The sequence below is a fragment of the Cervus elaphus genome, chromosome 22 (genome assembly GCF_910594005.1).
Source record: "Cervus elaphus chromosome 22, mCerEla1.1, whole genome shotgun sequence".
In the NCBI taxonomy this organism is placed as follows: domain Eukaryota; kingdom Metazoa; phylum Chordata; class Mammalia; order Artiodactyla; family Cervidae; genus Cervus; species Cervus elaphus.
Window position 1 is genome coordinate 17,919,357 of NC_057836.1, and position 19,563 is coordinate 17,938,919.

General features: G+C 42.3%; 1 protein-coding gene across 1 annotated transcript in view; it reads right to left on the reverse strand.

The window, feature by feature from the left end:
• Positions 1–851: 851 nt before the first annotated feature.
• The window catches only part of LOC122680749 (antigen WC1.1), a 53,568-nt gene continuing 34,856 nt past the window's right edge, over positions 852–19,563 (reverse strand). The window contains exons 11-20 of the mRNA XM_043882423.1: positions 17,200–17,292; positions 16,809–17,123; positions 15,397–15,711; positions 8,273–8,314; positions 7,871–8,185; positions 7,584–7,616; positions 6,899–7,036; positions 6,434–6,523; positions 5,424–5,561; positions 852–1,238 (exon numbers count right to left, since the gene is read on the reverse strand). Of these exons, the coding sequence (XP_043738358.1) occupies positions 1,093–1,238; positions 5,424–5,561; positions 6,434–6,523; positions 6,899–7,036; positions 7,584–7,616; positions 7,871–8,185; positions 8,273–8,314; positions 15,397–15,711; positions 16,809–17,123; positions 17,200–17,292 (1,625 nt within the window). The 3' untranslated portion in view covers positions 852–1,092. The remainder of the gene's footprint in view (positions 1,239–5,423; positions 5,562–6,433; positions 6,524–6,898; positions 7,037–7,583; positions 7,617–7,870; positions 8,186–8,272; positions 8,315–15,396; positions 15,712–16,808; positions 17,124–17,199; positions 17,293–19,563) is intronic.

Sequence of the window (19,563 nt, forward strand, 5' to 3'; positions counted from 1 at the left end):
GCATCACAGCTCTCTCTAGCCTGAGGAATCGCAGCAGGATCACAATTACATTTTCAGTAGTAACCAGGTTAAAGCAATCTTGAAACATCTGAAAATAGATGTTTTCAAAAAAGCCCATTGGCTGAAATTCTTCCTCTAAGAGATCAGTCATATAAGATGCTTCCATCCACATCTCTGAAAAATAAATAGCCAACTGTTCCTGATCTTTCTGTCTATATCCATTCTTCTGGATCCACTCTGCCTAGGTCTCCACATTCTTGCCCTCTTGTCCAACCTGAACACAGGGTGTGGGTGAGTATCAGTTTGCCCTCCGTCAGCTTGGAGATATATATGAACTGATATAATTCACTTAGAAGGAGAGATCCTTGGAGAGACGAGAAATAGCAGCATCCTGAAGAAAGAGTAGGAAAAGATGGAGAGGAAAGAATGGATTTATAAGGATTGGATAATCGAATAGACATGGGAGATGAGCAAAGAGGTGTCTGTATCCACTAAAGGAATAAATGAGAGATGAAAAAGGAACAGGTAGTTATGTACAGTTAGATTTTTAATTGTCCTATGAACATTTAGGCAGGATAAGGAAAGCTGTATCCATTCTCTCCCCCAAGTCAGCCTTCCACTTTGAAACTCACATTCTGTCTGGTGTCAAGGAACAAGTTACAAACAGGTGATGTGACATCTCAGGGAGAGCACCAAGGAATGTTCAGGATTGTTTTTGTTCTTCCATGAGTTCATCTTGTTAGGAAGGAGGGTATGAATGTGGACCAAGTTTATATCCTTTCCTTAATAAGAGTGACCTGGAGCATTTGCGAGCTGGGGCAAAATCATCCTCTCATTAGCCTCTAAGACAGGTGAGAGAGCAGGGCAGCTCACTCATCTTGTATTTCCTTTGAGGAAAATGGTGTTTGAGGACCAACCTTCTAAAATCATTTGACATGAAGTTTGTTAAAGTAGCATCACAGCAAAAAGTTAATTTATTCAGAATATCTAATTTTGAGAAATTTTCACATAACACCATTAAAGGTCAGCTCTACTCTATTGAAATACAGGCAGTTAGAATATCTGAGGCTTCATCTCATATTTAATAAAGCATCATGGGAAAGTCACTGGGGATGTTCCCAGGGCACTGAATTCAACATCATCGTACCCAGGGTCCTCTTTCTGCCCCTGGAGCAGCCAAGGGCTCTCTCCTCCTTCCCCAGGACCAGCCACCTCTCTGGAGAAGTTCAGAGAAGAGCCTGTAAGAGTAAAGAGAAGTTTGATTAGAACTGAGACACAGGGATGGGACAGAGCCCTGTGGTGGAAGGAGTCAAGCAAGTGGTGATGACAAAGCATCCCTGGGACCCAGGTGTGGGCAGGGAGGCTCAGGGTATTTCACTTGAGTTACAGTGAGGATGGATCCCAGCTGTCCTCTCAGATCCAGTCCATGTGGTCTCTGGGGCCTCAGCACATGTGGAAATCCTGCATCGCAGGAGATCTGTGCTCACACAGGAGCTCTGGGAAGACTTGCTTCCAGGCCACACAATAGCAAGGATATAACCCGCAATGGTAAGAATCATAAAAAAGAATTTAAATGTTCTCCTTTCACAGGTGATAGATGTGAATTCTCATTAAGAGTGAGACTGGAGACAGGAAAAATCTGAATTCCTCACTCACAACCCGAGTGTGCTCTTGGCTGACTTGACTCCTGTTCCAAATGTCCACAAATAGTATCACAGGTGCAGCCACAGTTGGCCCATCCCCAGAGATCACATAGGCCCTCAGATGGAGAGTTACTCTCTTCTAGAGAATGAGTGCCTTCTCGCAGCTACTGAAATATCTGGAGCAAATTAGATCTTAGCTGATCACAAATTCTGAGTCTATGATCCACCACCATGGCTTAATGTTAAGGTCACCGTATATCAAAGACTTTGTATTTTTGAATGTTAACATATAAGCAGAGCTCATCTTAAATTATAAACATACTTCACCCAATTCAATACGTTTGTTTAAATCTCTACCTTTTATGTATCAGTTCAGTTCACTTCAGTCACTCAGTCGTATCCGACTCTCAGTGACACCATGGACTGCAGCACGCCAGGCTTCCCTGTCCATCACGAACTCCTGGAGCTTGCTCAAACTCATGTCCATTGCATTGGTGATGCCATTCAAATATCTCATCCTCTGTCATCCGCATCTCCTGCTTTCAAGCTTTCCCAGCATCAGGGTGTTTTCCAGTGAGTCAGTTCTTCGCATCATGGGGACTAAGTATTGGAATTTCAGCTTCAACATCAGTCCTTCCAATGACTATTCAGGACTGATTTTCCTTAGCACTGACTGGTTGGATCTCCTTGCAGCCCAAGGGACTCTCAAGAGTCTTCTCCCACACCACAGTTCAAAAGCATCAAATATTCAGTGCTCAGCCTTCTTTATGGTCCAACTCTCAGATCCATACATGACTACTGGAAAAAAAACAGAACTTTGACTAGACAGAACTTTGTCAGCAAAGTAATGTCTCTGCTTTTTTAATATGCTTTCTAGTTTGGTCATAGCTTTTCTTCCAAGGAGCAAGTGTCTTTTAATTTCATGGCTGCAGTCATCATATGCAGTGATTTTGGAGCCCTCCAAAATAAATTCTCTCACTGTTGTCACTGTTTCCCAGACTATTTGCCATGAAGTGGTGGGACAAGATGCCATGAACATAGTTTTCTGAATGTTGAGCTTGAAGCAAAGTTTTTCACTATCCTCTTTCATTTTCATGAGACTCTTTAGTTCTTCTTCACTTTCTGAAATAAGGGTGGTACCATCTGCATATCAGAGGTTATGCTATTTCTCCCATAATCTTGATTCCTGCTTGTGATTCATCCAGCCCAGCATTTTGCATGATGTACTCTGCATATAAGTTAAATGAGCAGGGTGACTTTATACAGCCTTGACATACTCCTTTCCCAATTTGGAACCAACCTGCTTTTCCATCTTCTGTTTTAACTGTTGTTTCTTGACCTGCATACAGATTTCTTAGGAGGCAGGTAAGGTGGCCAGGTATTCCCATCTCTTTCAGAATTTTCCACAGTTTATTCTGATCCACATTGTCAAGGGCTTTGGCATTGTTAATAAAGCAGAAATAGATGTTTTTCTGGAACTCTCTTGCTTTTTTGATGATCCAGCAAATTTTGGCAATTTGATCTTTTGTTCCTCTCTCTTTTCTAAATCCAGTTTGAACATCTAGAAGTTCATGGTTCATTACTGTTGAAGCCTGGCTTGGAGAATTTTGAGCACTAGTGTGCTAGTGTATGAGATGAGTGCAATTGTGCGGTAGTTTGAATGTTCTTTGGCATTGCCTTTCTTTGGGATTGGAATGAAAACTGACCTTTTCCAGTCCTGTGGCCACTGCTGGGTTTGCCAAATTTTCTGGCATATTGAGTGCAGCAGTTTCACAGCATCATCTTTTAGTATTTGAAATAGCTCAACTGAATTCCATCACCTCCACTAGTTTTATTCATGGTGATGCTTCCTAAGGCCCACTTGACTTTGCATTCCAGGGTGTCTGGCTCTAGGTGAGTGATCACAGCATCATGGTTATATGGGTAATGAGGGTCTTTTTTCTATAGGTCTTCTGTGTATTCTTGTCATCTCTTCTTAATATCTTCTGCTTCCGTTAGGTCTGTAATATTTCTGTCCTTTGTTGAGCCCATCTTTGCATGAAATGTTCCCTTGGTATCACTAATTTTCTTGAAGAGATCTCTAGTCTTTCCCATTCCATTGTTTTCTTCTGTTTCTTTGCATTGATCACTGAGGAAGGCTTCCTTATCTCTCCTTGCTATTCTTTGGAACTCTGCAAAAAATGGATATATCTTTCCTTTTCTCCTTTGTCTTTTGCTTCTCTTGTTTTCTCAGCTATTTGTAAGGCCTCCTCAGACAACCATTTTGCCTTTTTGCATTTCATTTCCATGGGGATGATCTTGATCCCTGCCTCCTGTACAATGTCACGAACCTCCATCCATAGTTCATCAGGCACTCTGCCTATCAGACGGAATCCCTTGAATCTATTTGTCACTTCCACTGTATAATCGTAAGGGATTTGATTTAGGTCATACCTGAATGGTCTAGTGGTTTTCCCCACTTTCTTCAATTTAAGTCTGAATTTGGCAATACGGAGTTCAAGATCTGAGCCACAGTCAGCTCCCAGTCTTGTTTTTGCTGATTGTATAGAGCATTTCCATCTTTGGCTGCAAAGAATATAATCAATCTGATTTTCGTGTTGACCATCTGGTGATGTCCATGTGCAGAGTCCTGTCTTGTGTTTTTGGAAGAGGGTATTTGCTATGACCAGTGCGTTCTCTCGGCAAAACTCTGTTAGACTTCGCCCTGCCTCATTGTGCACTCCAAGGCCAAATTTGCCTGTTACTCCAGGTATCTCTTGAGTGCCTAGTTTTGCATTCCAGTCCCTTATAATGAAAAGGACACCAATTTTGGGTGTTAGTTCTAAAAGTTCTTGTGGGTCTTCGTAGAACCACAGCTTCAGCTGTTTCAGCATTACTGATTCGGCATAGACCTGGATTACTCTGATATTGAATGATTTGCCTTCATGTATGAGACAGTGCAAAGATATTATTAAAACACTTGTTCCACCTTTGAATTTGGTTCACTTCAGTTCAGTCACTCAGTCATGTCTGACTCTTTGCGACCCCATGGACCACAGCACACTGTGCTTCCCTGTCCATTACCGACTCCCAGAGCTTGCTCAAACTCATATCCATCGAGTCAGTGATGCCATCCAGCCATCTCATCCTCTGTCATCCCCTTCTCTTCCTGCCTTCAATCTTTCCCAGGATCAGAGTCTTTTCTAAGGGGTCAGTTCTTCACATCAGGTTGCCAAGGTATTGGAGCTTCTACTTCAGCTCAGTCCTTCCAATGAATATTCAGGATTGATTTCCTTTCAATTGACTGGTTTCATCTCCTTGCCATCCAAGGGACTTTGAAGAGTCTTCTCCAACACTACAGTTCAAGCATCAATTCTTTGGCACTTAGCTTTCTTTATAAATATGCTCAATTAATCAATAAGTTTCTCCTTGGCCATGACACAATGCATGAGGGATCTTAGTTCCTTGAGCAGGGTTGGACCTGGGCTCTAGCAGTGAAAGTGCAGAATCCTAACCTCTGGACTGAAAGGAAATTCCATAATCTATAAATCTTAATGCAAGTATATCACATATAAAGTGAAGTTTATGTCACATTATGGAGACATAAATGCCAAAAGCAGAGTGATTCCTCACTCCCTGCAAGGAGTGTGACAGCATTAAATATGGCATATGGTCAAGATGATGCTACCAGATGTATGAGATTACCTATATTTTGAATCTCCAGGGAGGCTGGGCATTGAGGAGCACACATTCACTCTTTCCAGATAGAAAGATTTCAGGAGATCACCTGACCCCACTCACCCGTCTGAGAGGACCTCACTCCATCTTCCTTCTCTGGGGGCACTTCCTCCTCACTCCCCTGAGAGGCAGGAGGAGTTCCAGGCACTGGGACCTCTTCAACATCATCGTAATTTTCAGCAGGGACATCAGTCCTCTGATCTGGGGGTTCCAAGAGCACACAAGGGAGTGTATGAAACCACAGTAAGTGGGTTGGTCTGGGGAATACCTAAGATCCCTTCTGACCCAGAGTTTCTGAGTTTCTGAATACAGCCACCAGTCACTGCTTGGTTCAAAAGACTTTTTTCTCTAAGACCATGTTTCATTTTGATGTGTCCATAAGCCAAAACATGATTTTACATATCTTAATATTTTCTGGTGGAAACTACATATCTCAAAGCAACTCTTCCACCATTGAGCATTGCTAAAGTACTTTGACAAATTGCGCTTTACAGATGTTATTTTTTTTACACATTGTGTGCCTGTTGTGATTCCAGACACAGAGAGACCAGCCCCAATGTAAGACATCACAGAACAGCCAGAGAAGGAGAAGGAGAAGGAAGAACCCCATCTGGACACAAGGGATGCCTCTGGTCCATCAGAGGAAAGCTATTCCCTTTAAATCTCCTCTCTATAAGGGAAACTCTCCTCCCCAAAGCCAGTGGAGGGAGGTCCACCTCTGTTTCCTGGAGTGGATCTGTAGTCTCTGTTTTCCTCACCATCTCTGGTGTAATACGGCCGTTTAATCAGTGAGTCATCTGACAGGAAACCTCATGTGGAGACAAACATCACACAACACACAGAATGACCCTCCCCACACCCACAGGACCTGTGTTAAGGCTGAGAAGGGACAGGCCTGGCTTCTGCAGTGTAGACAGAGGCTGGGAGATCACGGGGCTCTGAGAGGCCATCCTGCCACTTTGGAGTCTCTGTGAGACTGGGGCACACATCAGGTCTGCACATGCTGAGAAGATGCTCACAGCCAGCGGGTGGTGACAACCAGAGGCCCCAGGAGGGCAGACAGAGACACTCACCTGGGCTGCCCAGACCTTCCTTCGGTGTCACAAGGTAATTGAGCTCCTCATACACAGCTTCAGCAAGAGCATCTTCATAGCTGGATAAGGCTGAGAGATTCCCCAGCAGGTAAGAGAAGACGCCCCAGGCACCCTGGTCCAGCACACCCACCCTTCCTCTCCCTGGTGCTCACACGGGGGCTGCCAGGACCTCAGCATCGTCTCCCACCACGTGCACCATGTCAGTACCTTCTCCCCTCCCCTGAATACAGCTCAGCGCCAACTGTGTCTGGTCTCACAGGAGAGGCCATGACTTATGAGAGTTCACGCCCCAGCCCTCTGTCTACTCAGCCCTGAGAGCTCAGCACGGAGCACATGGAGTCTGCAACTCAGAGCAGAGACCTGGCCCAGGCTCCCCTCCTCACACCTGCCCCATCTCCTGCCTCCACACACGCTCCCTGGTCCCCAGCTCCCCCTGCAGCCCACCTCTGCCCTCTGCTCTCCATCTGAGCAGCTGAGTCACCAGGATGATGAGGACCAGGAAGAGAAGGGCTCCCAGGATGAGGCAGAGGACCCCAGGCAGGGAGAAGATGCCAGGGAGAGGATTTGAGGTTGTTCTGGTCCCTAAGGAGAACAGGAAAAAGGGCTGGAGATAGTCTTGGGCACAGAGAAATCCCCTGTGTCAGCATTTTCAGGAGCTCCAGACAACGGTGTCCCAGCTTCAGACAGTGTCAGGGCTCCCCCGGGTTTCGTCCTGAGACAAGTCAACTCCACTCTGGCCAGTGTGGCCCCGAGGCATAGCTGGCGATTGTTAGGGAGCTGCCCTGCCAAGACAGCCTCTGAGGACCCAGCTCATCCCTTCTCCTTGGGCTTCAGGAGACAAAGCATCAAACAGCCCAGGGACCCACACCTCACTGATGAGGAGCAACACTTAAGGGCAGGTGGAAATTCCTTAGATTTTACAACATGGGAACCAGACTTCTTTGGACCCCGGGCATGAGAACTTTGACTCTGGGCATCAAGGCAGGGGATTTCCCCAGTGTAATGCCCCGGCTCCTCCCCAACAGCCACAGCTCCTCAGCCTCTTTCCTCTTTTGAGTTGTCAGGGAGCCCACAGAACAGGTCGCCAGTATTTGAGTATTCTCTCCTGCCCAGGCATGGATCACAGTACCTGCTTTTGTCGCGGGCAATGTTGTCCTTACACCTAAAGAGAAAAACAGCAGTGTGAGGAAGAAAAATTGGCCAGAACGCAAGGCAAACCATTTTTCCCTCCTGAGCCTGAAATCACCCCTCAGTTTCCACAACAGCAGTCTCCAGTCCTCCCAGCGCTCCGGTCGTAGATCACAGCCCCAGCACCCGGACACTCTCTGAACACAAACTCCACACCACCCCTGGCCCATCCCACTGCCCCTGCACTGCCCCAGCTCACCCAGGACAGACCCCGCGCCCCTCACTCACCAGAGCACCTCACACCAGCATCCTCCTCATGCTTGCAGTCGCTCTGCCCCCAGGGATCCGCAGCACAGTCCCACAGGGAGGACTCCCGGCCCCCGCACCGCACCTCGTCCAGCCAGATGCTCCCGTTTCCAGGGCCAAACGCCGCGGCCCGCACGGCTTCCAGGGCCGGGCCACAGCCCAGCTGCTGACACACCACCTCGGCCTCTGCCAGGCTCCAGGAGTCATCACACACGGTGCCCCAGGAGCCGCTGTGCCAGACCTCCACCCGCCCTGAGCACTCGCGGTCTCCTCCCCTGAGCCGGAGCTTCTCTCTGTCTGAAAAGGCAGCAGCCCCTCCTGTGACTCCCCTGGTGGGAGGAAGGAGCCCCTGGGAGCCCTGGGGAGGGGGCAGGGCTGAGGTACCTGTGCAGGGGGCAGCAGCTGGACAGCTCTTGGGTCTTCTTCCTGCAAACAACAGGGAAACACTGGATCAGGAACAGCTGGGGGCAAGTAGTCTTGCCCCAAATAAGATTATCTAAGGTCTGACTCAGTGCAAAGGACACATGAAAACACAGGTTCATTATCTCCTGGGCTGAAACATTCACTGCATCTGATCACCAGCTGAAATTACTTTAAATATTTACCTGTTAATCAGTCTTCACATCCCACAGCAAATATAAACACAGACATCTACGAATGTACACACCCCTCTGAATGAAAGTTCCACTAGAGGAAGGACCTTGTGTATCTTATATATGCCATGTTTCTGCTGTTAGGACAGTGCCTGCACATTGTATGCACTCATTCAAGAAATATCTATGGAAAACCATTTCTAAATACCATATAGGGGCTGGATAAATATTTATTAAATGAATGAATAGACAAATAAAATTCAGTGAAATAAAATTTGTTTTTCTTAAATTCATACTAATCAGTGAAATAGTAAACCAAATATACATTCATGGTAACAGTCTATGATAATAGTTCATATTAAAAATAATCAGTCCAGAAGCACAGAGTCAATTTATATTCAAAATCTCATGTACATAATTTTAATGGAAAATTATTAGATAGATTATAAACTACTCTTACCTATTATTCAATGTGACAAGTGGGCAAGTGAAGACTACTGTTGTAAAAGGAAACTCTCTTTTCAAAATTTATTTTTAATTGGAAGATAATTGTTCCACAATGTAGTGTTGGTTATGTGCGTGTGTGTGTTAGTTGCTCAGTCATGTCCAACTCTTTGTGACCCCATGGACTGCAGCCCACCAGGCTCCTCTGTCCATAGGATTTTCCAGAGAAGAATACTGGAGTGGATTGCTATTCCCTTCTCCACTAGATCTTCCCTACCCAGGAATCAAACCCAGGTCTCCCGCACTACAGGCAGTTTCTTTGCTCTCTGAGCCACCAGAAAAGCCCGTAGTGTTGGTTAGGAATCTTTTTTTTTTTTTTAATGAGTAATGTGATTTTATTTTATTTATTTATTTTTATTATTTTTTTCCATTTATTTTTATTAGTTGGAGGATAATTACTAACATGGAATTTAGAAAGATGGTAACGATAACCCTATATTCAAAACAGAAAAAAGAGACACAGATGTACAGAACAGTCTTTTGGACTCTGTGGGAGAAGGCGAGGGTGGGATATTTCGAGAGAACAGCATTGAAACATGTATATTATCTAGGGTGAAACAGATCACTAGCCCAGGTTGGATGCATGAGACAAGTGCTTGGGCCTGGTGCACTGGGAAGACCCAGAGGGATCGGGTAGAGAGGGAGGTGGGAGGGGGGATTGGGATGGGGAATACATGTAAATCCATGGTTAGGAATCTCTTAAAAAGAAATTTCCTTTCCTGTGTACTTACAGGAAAGACTTAGTAGAATTCTGAGAAGATATATGTACACATATATGTACACACTGAGTAAGCCAGAAATTTTTGCAATAGTCAAAAAAAGCCTATCAAGAAAAATTTGTATTGAGTAGATGCAGAAATAATAAACAAAAGACTGAAAATATATATAAAAGAATTGAAGCTGAGAGAAATAACTATAAATTCAAAAAAACAGAAGGGTAAATAGTACCCGTCATAAAGTATCAATATTTATATATTCTTTCCAGATCATCCTATCAAAACTCCTACCCGCTTTATGCAGAGAACCTCTGAGAAAACGATGGCAGGAGCTCTGTGAGCGGGTTGCTCATTCTCATGGTCAAAGATTTTACCACCTCTCAATTCACGGGGTTTCATTGTAGGAAAAATATCATCAATAAAAGGTCTCATAGTTTAATGCCTCTTTGGCCTTCAAATGAAAAAGACAAAGAGATGAGCAAAGAGAGGCAAGGAAGGGAGTGAGCCTCTGCTTTTGAAGTATCTGTTCCCACATTCTCTTAGCTATGGGTTTCAGGCAACATCCAGCATATCATTCAAGGTGTACCTGAATGAGGTGTGTGTGTTTGTGTATGTGGAGGGGGAGGGAAGGAGAGAGAGAAACAGAGAGAGAAATGTTGAAGGAATAAGGTGCTATGGTTTGACTATTTGTCGCCCTCACCAACATTTATTTATTTCATTCAAAATTTATTGCTGAAATCTTAATTCCCAATGTAACAGTATTTAGTGGTGGAGACTTCTCAAACTCTTCCAAAAACAGAAGAAAGGAACACTTCCAAATTCATTTTATGAGGCCAACATTAATCTCACACCAAAGCCAGATAAGGACACCATGAGAAAAGAAAATTACAGGCTAATACTCTGATAAATATAGGTGCAAAAATAATCAACAAAATATCAGAAAACTGAATTTGACAATACATTAAAAGAATCATACAAAAAAAAAATCATACACCATGATCAAGTGATATTTTTTCCAAGGATGCAAGGATAGTTCAACATTCACAAATTAATCAATGTGATACACCAAATAAACAAAATGAAGGTAAAAATCATATCCTTAAAGGATGCAGAAAAGGTGTCTGACAAATTCAGCATCCACTTACGGTAAAAATTCTTTTACAAAGTAGGTATAGAAGGATTGCATCTCAACATAATTAAGGCCATATGAAAAGTACACAGCTAACATCATACTTGATTGTACAAAACCAAAAGCTCTTCCTCTGAAATCAGACACAAGACAAAAATGTCTACTCTCACCACTTTTATTCAACTTAGTTTTGGTAGTCCTATCCAGATCCATCAGGCAATAAAAAGAAAATCAAGACATCCAAATCTGAAAGGAAGAGGCAAAACTGACACTCTAGCACATTGAAAAGTGAAAGTGTTAGTCACTCAGTCGTGTCTGACTCTTTGTGACCCCAAGGCCTGCAGCCTGCCAGGCTTCTCTGTCCATTGGGATTCTCTGGGCAAGAAATCTGGAGTGGGTTGCCATTCCCTCCTCCAAGGGATCTTCCTGACCCAGGGACTGAACCCAGGTCTCTTGCATTGCAGACAGATTCTTTACCATCAGAGTCATGAGGAAAGAAACCCCCTTACATGATATTGTATGTAGAAAACACTAAAGACGTCACCAAAAATATGAGAACTAATACACTCAGCAAAGTTGTAGAAAGAAAAATCTGTATACAAAAATAATATGCATTTCTTTACACCAACAACAAACTGTTATAAGAGAAACTGAGAAAACAATTCTATTTACATTTGCATGAAAATGAATAAAATATCTAGGAATAAATTTAACCAAGCAGGTGAAAGAACTGTACACTGAAAACTATAAGACACTGATGAAAGACACTGAAGATGACTCAAATAAATGGAAAGATATTCTGTGCTCACGGATTGGAAGATCTAATATTATTAATATGCCCATTCTACCCAAAGCAATCTACAGATTCACTGCAATCCTTATCAAAATTCCACTGGAAATTATCACAGATACAGAAGAAACAATCCTAAAATTTGCATGGAACCACAAAAGATGCTGAATACCAAAGCAATCTTTTTTTTTCCTTTTTTTCCCAATTATTTTTATTAGCTGGAAAATAATTACTTTACAATATTGTAGTGGTTTTTGCCATACATTGACATGAATCAGCCATGGATTTACATGTGTTCCCCATCCTGAACCCCCCGCCCACCTCCCTCCCCATCCCATCCCTCTGGGTCATCCCAGTGCACCAACCCCGAGCACTTGTCTCATGCATCCAACCTGGACTGGCTATCTGTTTCACACTTGATAATATGCATGTTTCGATGCTGTTCTCTCAGATCATCCTACCCGAGGTGGATGATACTGGAGCCCATTATACAGAGTGAAGTAAGCCAGAAAGAAAAACACCAATACAGTATACTAACGCATATATATGGAATTTAGAAAGATGGTAACGATAATCCTATATACAAAACAGAAAAAGAGACACAGTTGTATAGAACAAAGCAATCTTGAGAAAGAATAACAAAGCTAGAGGTGTCATGCTTCCTGATTTTAAACTATATTACAAAGCTATATTAATCAAAACAGTATGTTCTTGGTATAAAAATGGACACAGAGATCAATGGAACAGAATAGAGAGCCCATAAATAAACCCACATTTCAATGGTCAATTAATTTTCAACAAAGAAGCCAAGAATATACAGTGGGAAAAGGACAGTTTTTTTAGTAAATGGCATGGGGAAAACTGGACAGCCACATGCAAAAAATGAAACTGGACCACTATCTTACACCATTCACAAATATTAACTCAAAACAGATTAAAGACTTGATCACAAGTCATGAAGCCATAAAATTTCTACAGGAAAAAAACAGAAAGTAAAATCCTTGACACCAGTCTTTGTGATGATTTTTTTGGATTTGACACCAAAAGCAAAGGGAACAAGAGTAAAAACAAGCAGTTGTGATGACATAAGGCTAAAAATCTTCTGCCCAATTAAGGAAACCATCACCAAAATGAAAAAGCAACCTATGGAATTGGAGAAAATATTTGCATATTATATTTCTGGTAAGGATTATTATCCAAAATACACAAAGAAGTCATACAACTCAGTTGCAAAAAAAAAAAAAATCTGATTTTTAAAAAATGGGCAGAGAACCTGAATAGACATTTTTTTAAAGAATACATACAACTTGCCAATAGGTACATGAAAACGTGCTCAACAATATTAATCATCAGAAAATACAAATCAAAAGCATAATGAGATATCACCTCATATACTCTGGAAAGGCTTTTATCAAAAAGAAGAAATAACAGGCGTTGAGGAGAATATAAAGAGACAGGAAAGCTTTTGCACAGTTAGAGGGGATGTAAGTTGACGCAGCCCCTATGGAAACAGTATTGAGGTGCATCAAAAATTAAAAATAGAACTGCCATATGATTTAGGAATTTCACTTTGAAGTATTTATCTGAAGGAAACAAACACACTAACTTGAAAACCCAGTGTTCACTGCAGCAACATATGTTCAGTTGCTAGGTTGTGTCTGACTCTTTGCAACCCCATGGACTGCAGCATGCCAGGCTCCTCTGTCCTTCACTATCTCCCAAAGTTTGCTCAAATTCATGTCCACTGAAATGGTGATGCTATCTAACTATCTCATCCTCTGTGGCCCCCTTCTTCTTTTGCCTTCAGTATTTCCCAGCATTAGGATCTTTTCCAATGAGTCAGCTCTTCTCATCAGGTGGCCAAAGTATTGGAGCTTCAGCTTCAGCATCAGTCCTTCCAGTGAATAGTCAGGGTTGATTTCCTTTAAGATTGATTGCTTTGATCTACTTGCTGCCCAAATGACTCTCAATTCAATTGTGGCATCCAAGCACCACAATTCAAAAGAATTAACTCTTTGGCATTTAGCTTCTTCTACAACCCAGCTCTCATGGTCAGAGATGACTACTGGAAAAAATATAGCTTTGACTATATGGACCTTTGTCAGCAAAGCGATGTCTCTGCTTTTTAACACTCTGTCTAGGTTTGTCACAGAGGAGCAAGCCTCTTTTAATCTCATGGCTGCAGTCACCGTCGGCAGTGATTTGGGAGTCCAAGAGAAGAAAATCTGTCACTGTTTCTATTTTCTCCCCTTTTATTTGCCATGAAGGGCTGATGATCTTAGTTTTTGGAATGTTGAATGTTGAGCTGTAAGCCAGCTTTTTCACTCTCCTCTTCCACCCTCAACAAGAGGCTCTTTAGTTCCTCTTCATTTTCTGCCATTAGAGTGGTATCATCTGCATATCTGAGGTTGTTGATATTTCTCACAGCAATCTTGATTCCAGCTTGTGATTCTTCCAGCCAGGCATTTCCTATGATGTCCTCTGCATATAAGTTAAATAAACAGGTGGCAATATACAGCCTTGATGAACTCTTTTCCCAATTTGGAACCGGTCGGTTGTTTCATGTCCAGTTCCAACTGCTGCTTTTTGACCTGCATACAGGTTTCCCAGGAGGCAGGTAAGGTGCTCTGGTATTCTCATCTCTTTAAAAATTTTCCACAGTTCATTGTGATCCACATGGTCAAAGGCTTTATGTAGTCAATGAAGCAGATGTTTTTCTGGAATTCTCTGGCTTACTCTACGATCCACCAAATGTTGGCAATTTGATCTCTGGTTTCTCTGCCTTTTCTAAACCCAGGTTGTACATCTTGGAAGTTCTCAGTTCACTTACTGCTGAAGCCTAGCTTCAAAGACTAAGCATGACCTTGTCAGCATGTGAAATGAGCCCAAACGTGAGGTAGTTTGACCATTGCCCTTCTTTGAGATTGAAATGAAAACTGACCTTCTCCAGTCGTGTGGCCACTAATGAATCTTCCAAATTTGCTGATGTTTGACTGAAGCACTTTAACAGCATTACCTTTTAGTATTTTATAGCAATATATATGAGTCAAACAATGTAACTCTTCACTAATGAATGAATAAAGAAAATGTAATATAGACATATATCCGCCCATAAAAAAGAAGAAAATCTTGCCAGTTTCAACAACATGGATGGACCTTGAGGGCATTATGCTAAGTGAAACAAATCAGACAGAGAAAGAAAAATACCATATAATCTCATTTATATTTGTAATCTTAAAACAAAAAGCAAGTTCAGAGATGCTGAGTAGATGGTGACTGCAGAGGTGGGGGATTTGGTGTGGGCAAAGGTAATCAAAAGGTATAAATTTGAATTATAAAATTAATAGGTGAAGAGATATAACATACAGCATGGTGACTATAGTGAATACTGTATTGTCTATTTGAAAGATGGTGAGAAAATACATCTTAAACATTCTCATCAGGTAAGAAAAATATGTAACTATATATATGGATATATATATATGATATATATATAGATATAACTAGACTTACTGTAGTGATCATTTATCAATACACACAAACATATAAGCATTCTGTTGTACACAGCAAAAAATATGTTGTACCAATAATATCAATTAAAAATTTTTAATAAAGTAAGTTTGGAACATGTAGATTAAATTTGCTCCATCCAAACTTCATTTTATAAACTCAACTTAAACCCATCACTTAGATTTTAAATTAAAAAAAAAAAATATCAAATCTCACTAATAACATCCTACAGGGTTGGGACAGACACAGAAAGAGACATAAGTCACCTGCACATGAGATGTAGGCTTCCTCCTTTGGAGAGCATGAACTGAATTTCCATGGGCCAGAAGGACACTGCCAGAGAGAGGTATCAGTTTTCCGACACTGAATTAAATCTACCCACCGGGGTCTAGAACCTTCCCTGAGACCAACAGAGGTGTTGACACTTCCACTGTCCCCACAGCCAAGCTGTCTGCAGATGATGGACACGGTGACCTCATCCATGGGGCTGCGGCAGACACTGCCCCAGGTCCCGTTGTAGAAAACTTCCAGCCACCCAGCACACTGCTGGTCCTCGCTCACCATCCTGAGGGCCAGGAACTCTAAGATCGAAATGGAGAAGACAGGACACAGTGAGCCCTGCACTCAGTGCTCCGGGTTTTCCTCTCTCCTAGAAACTGTGAACACGCATCTGTGACCCAGTTGAGGAAGTAAATCCATTAGATGACCAGAGTTAAACTTGTTTCCTTTTTACTTGACTTTGTCCATTTGTGTCTGTCTTTCTAAATATTTCTACCACCCTGATGTGGTGAATATAAACTGTGAGGAAGACCAACCTGGACACCTGCAGGGAGAGGGAGCTGACTCCTGCTTCCTGACAAAACATCTAAAGAGTGTATGAAAGGGATGTGATGTGGAAAGTGTGGAGGCAGATAGAATAATGGACCTGTGACTATTTCCTTATCTGGCAAAGGGGACTTTGCATATGTGATTAAGGTATGGACCTTGGGATGGTAAGATTAACCTGAAATATGGTGGATTAACCACCTGAGCACCGTATAATCACATTCTTAGACTCACTATCCTTTAAAGTGGAATCCTTTTCCTCGTTCTGGCTAGAGTAAAATGTGAATATGGATAATGGTTAGAGGGGTGGAGTTTTGCTGTTCTGATGATGAACAGAAGGGGGTTATGAATGAAGGAAGGCAGGCAGTTTCCAGAAGCTTGAAAAGACAGGAAACAGATTCATTCCCAGAGGCTCAGAAGTGATGTGGCCCTGCTGAAACGTTTATCACAGTCCAGTGGGATCCCTGCTGGATATCTAAGCTACAGAAGTGTAAGGAAATAAATATGTTGTTTTAAACCATTAACAATGTGGCAATTTGTCATAGAACAAACAAAAACTAGCACAGTGGCTTTAAGATTTCTCTACCATATGTACCAGAAGGGTGAGCCGTGATTTCAAGAAAAACTGTGAGAAAAGGCTCTGTCAGGAAACACTATGGAGAAGAAAAGACCAGAATCTCCCCTGCTGCAGGAGGCAGTGAAAGGACCTTGTCTCCACATCTGCTGGAAAGACGTGCTCCACGGGAGGAAGCCTCCTTCTCTGGTCCTTGCAGCATCTCTCCCTCAGGGATCAGATCCCCTTTCTTCAGGGCCCCACCCCTCCCCCAGCCTGTGGACAGCCTGCAGCACAGACCTGAGCAGATGACCCCCACGTCCTCCTTGTGTCTGCAGTCGTGCCATCCCCAGGCCCGGGAAGGGCACTTCCACACATGGGACTCCTTTCCTGTGCAGTTCAGGTCGTCCAGCCAGATGGGCCCTGATCCTGCCCCAAAGTGAGCTGACCCCGTGGCATTGAGGGCGTCTCCACAGCCCAGCTGCCTGCACACCACGCGGGCATCGTCCAGGTCCCAGCCGTCATCACAGATGGTGCCCCAGGAGCCCTGGTCAAAGATCTCCACTCTCCCGGCGCAGGGACCGCCCCCGTCCACCAGGCGGAGCTGTCTGCTGTCTGAGGAGAGAGAAATGGGACAATGGGGCCGTGACCTGGGGAATGAGAAGGGTCTTCTGTCCTGTGGGACCCTCACCTGAGCAGTAGGGGGCGCTCTCCTCTGAGGATGCAGAGCCTCTTGGTTCAGACACAAAGCGGTTGCACTGGGGCAGCACCTGGGTCTGGTTTCCTGAAGAAACAGCGATGATTAGAGGGTTGGGAGGATTAAAGAACAGGAAAGTCAGTTAAACTAAATAATTTTTAGGAGAGGAGGAGAGTTTGGGGGAAAATGGATGCATGTATATGTATGGCCGACTCCCTGGCTGTTTACCTGAAATTACAACAACATTGTTAATCGGCTATACCCCATACAAAGTAAAAAGTTCAAAAGAAAAAAAAAATTTTTTTAATAGTGACCTAGTGATGGAGCTGAGATGAAAGCTGTAAGATACCAGTGAAGTTATAATCTTAGTGTTCTCTTTCTCTGTGAAGAGCCCTGGTCCTGACAATGGCACAAGTCCTCTTTTAAGTCAAACTTTGCCCTAAGAATGAGTTAAATAATTTGTTTTATCCTTAAGTCTATCCCTTAAATAGAAGAAGCAAAATAAAATCATTTCTGAAGGAGTTGTACAATTTTTTATCTACAATGTTTGTGATTTTAAAAATACTTATATAAAAGACATCTCATGGAAAACCAAGAGGAAAAAGAAACATTAAAAAATTTCCCAGGGTATTTGGCTCTTAAAGTTACCTGACAGAGAATTTATTTTATTTAATTTTATTAATTTTTATTTGCATATAATCACTTTACAATGTTGTGGTAGCTTCTGCTGTACAGCAAATTTAGTAAGTTATATATATACATATGGGCTTCCTAGGTGACCCAGTGGTAAAGAATCTGCCTGCCAAACAGGAGACTGCAGTTGCATCACTGGGTTGGGAAGAGCCTTTGGACACAAAAATGGCAACCCACTCCAGTATTCTTGCCTGAGAAATCCTATGGACAAAGGAGCATGGCAGTCCATGAGGTCACAGAAGAGTCAGACACAACTCAGTGACTAAACAACAACAACTACACACACACACACACACACACACATATATATATATGTCCCCTCTTTCTTGGATTCACTTCCTATTTAGGTCACCATGGATCACTGAGTAGAGTTCCCTGTGCTATAAAATAGGTTATTATTTATCTACTTATGTGTGCATGCATGCTAAGTCACTTCAGTCGTGTCTGACTCTGTGACACTATGGATTGTGGCCCATCAGGCTCCATGTCTATGGGATTCTCCAGGCAATATCTATTTTATACTTAGTATCAATTGTGTAGGGCTTCAGAGTCTGGTGGCTGAGACAGTAAAGAATCCCCCTGCATTGCGGGAAACCTGGCTTTGATCCTTGGGTTGGAATGTCCCCTGGAAAAGGGCATGACAACCCACAGTAGTTGTACCAATTTACATATGTAGGAGGATTCCCTTTCCTGCACATCCACTCCAGCATTTATTCTTTGTGGATTTTTAAATGATAGACATTCTAACTGGTGTGAAGTATTCTGACTGTAGTCTTGACTTGCATCTCTCTAATAATTAGAGATGTTGCATTTGTTAGCCATCTGTATGTCAGGAAAAATGTCTATTTAGGTCTTTTTCCCATTTTTTCATTGGTTTGTTTGGTTTGTTGATATTGAGTTGTTTGTGTCTTTTGAAGACTAACCCCTTATTAGTTGCTTCATTTGCAAATGTTTTGTCCCATTTTGAGAGTTGTCTTTTTGCCCTGTTTATGGTTTCCTTTGATATGTAAAAGCTTTTAAGTTTAATTAGGTCCTTTTTTAAAAAAAATTTTTTTTGTTTTTATTTTCTTTAGGAGGTTGATCAAAAAAGATCTTGTTGCAATTTATGTCAAAGAATGTTCTGCCTATGTTTTCCTCTGAGAGTTTTATAGTCTGACAGAGAATTTAAATAGCCATGATTCAACTGCACAAAGAATTAATTAACATGATGTGTATCTTGGCAGAGAAATGATAACAAAAACAAATGAAAATTCTACAGCTGAAAAAGTTAACAGCTGAAATTAAGGACTAGAGAATGAGTGTATCAGCACATTTGATCAGCATAAAGTAGAAATAGTAAAATGGAAGATCAGAGGATAAATATTCCTCTCTTTAGAAATGCTGGTCATATGGTAAGTGCCTAGTTAATAATGCTATATAACAAAATCTCCACCCAATCTTAGCAGCTGAAGGAATTTATTTTTTAATTTTGCTCATGATTTCCTGGGTCAGTAACTTGGGAAAGACTCAACTCAGCAGTTCTATCTTTGGGGTTTCTCATGTGGTTGCACTTAGATGTCATCTGGGGCTGACATCTCTAAAGATTTGAGTGTACTGTATTATGTAAGGAAATTCCCAGAAGTATTTTTGTTGTTGTTGGGAGGGAGGGATAAAGGAGCATCATGT